Source organism: Elephantulus edwardii, unplaced genomic scaffold, assembly GCF_000299155.1.
Source record: "Elephantulus edwardii isolate Elephantulus edwardi_28Jun2011 unplaced genomic scaffold, EleEdw1.0 scaffold00001, whole genome shotgun sequence".
NCBI classification, from domain to species: Eukaryota; Metazoa; Chordata; class Mammalia; order Macroscelidea; family Macroscelididae; genus Elephantulus; species Elephantulus edwardii.
The window spans coordinates 9,074,256-9,075,550 of record NW_006399751.1 but is presented as its reverse complement, the minus strand read 5'-3'; the positions used below and the strand labels follow the sequence as shown (position 1 = coordinate 9,075,550).

Genomic DNA, 1,295 nt, shown 5'->3' with positions numbered 1-1,295 from the left:
TTCTTAACATTGAGCCTCAGTCCATATTGTAGGCTGCAGTCCTTGACACTCTGCAGCAGGTTAGCTAAATCGATCTTGCTTGCACCTCAGGAACTTTGGAGATTTTGTCCCAAATGGAACATGCTTGTGGAATCGACAGTGGACCTAATGGAGCGGTGGGGCAGATACTGATTTCCATGCACTGTTCTAACTGTCCTTAAAGACTGGCCACATGGGAGAGAAAGAACACATATTTGGCCTATGGGAAAGGAGGTGGTAAATGCACTAAAAAGGCCAAAGTCATTCATGAACTTTAGTCAAAATCACTGCTCATCATCTGTTGAGAGGAACACAGAGAGTTAGGGGTGTGTTGGAGTCTGTTGGGGGAAAATACCACTCAACACTACAGATGGCTAACATAGAAATTCATACTGAAAGAACAGGAATCAATCTAAATATCCTTTGAACGCATGATTATTATGTGAGGACCATGGGCGTTTTTTGAAAATTCCCTCTACTGAGGCAGAATCACCATATCTTTATCCAAAAATAAAGTGTAATAGCGTGCGATTTTTTAGTTTGAAAAATATGTTATGGATTATAGGGACTACAAATCATTTGGCAGCATTGAGTTAATAGGCGGGATCTATATTTCCTGTCCTCCCTTCCACATTAGTTCATCAATAATACATGGCGAGTGTGAAGCTGTGTGTCTTCTAAATTTAAGCCTTACACCCTTAGAATATTCCCTTTTGGGGAAATTTGAGAAGCCTGACTAGTTTAAGGCCGCCATGTTGTGAGGCAAGTCAAGTAGTCTGTGTGGAAGGGACACACGGAGAAGGAGCTTTACGTGGAAACTTGATTACGATCATCATCCAAGCCCCAGCAGTGGGCATGACAGTGAATCTGCAATATTGAGCTTTGCATACGCAGGGGATGTCATGAGGGTGAAAAACTCAGCTGAAAACTAGGACAAAGGCCTTAGACATTGACCTTGTTTGGCTGTCTCAGATATTTCTATCCTCCAAAGCACTCAAATTGAGGTTTCAGTGATTGCTGAAAAGAGATAAATGGTTTTGATTTTGTCTAGATTATATTATTGACTTACAAAATAATAGTTGTTTCATGTTACTAAATATTGGGAGTATTGTGTTGCCAAACTACACCGGAAATATTAGAAGAGCTGGGCATGAGACTTTACTACTTATCAACTGCGTGATGGGACCTTCTAAAGAATCAAATCCCTATGCACATCCAGAAACTTCTCCAACAGGGTCAAAAGGGAAGCCACACACTGGGAAAAAATATTTGGTAAT

The 1,295-nt window shown here is 40.8% G+C and overlaps 1 protein-coding gene across 1 annotated transcript in view; it reads right to left on the bottom strand.

Annotated features, from left to right (window-relative positions):
- Positions 1–292: 292 nt before the first annotated feature.
- LOC102858792 (40S ribosomal protein S3-like) overlaps positions 293–1,295 on the bottom strand; it is a 1,863-nt gene continuing 860 nt past the window's right edge. Inside the window, exon 2 of the mRNA XM_006878913.1 lies at positions 293–316. Coding sequence (XP_006878975.1) covers positions 293–316 — 24 coding nt within the window. The remainder of the gene's footprint in view (positions 317–1,295) is intronic.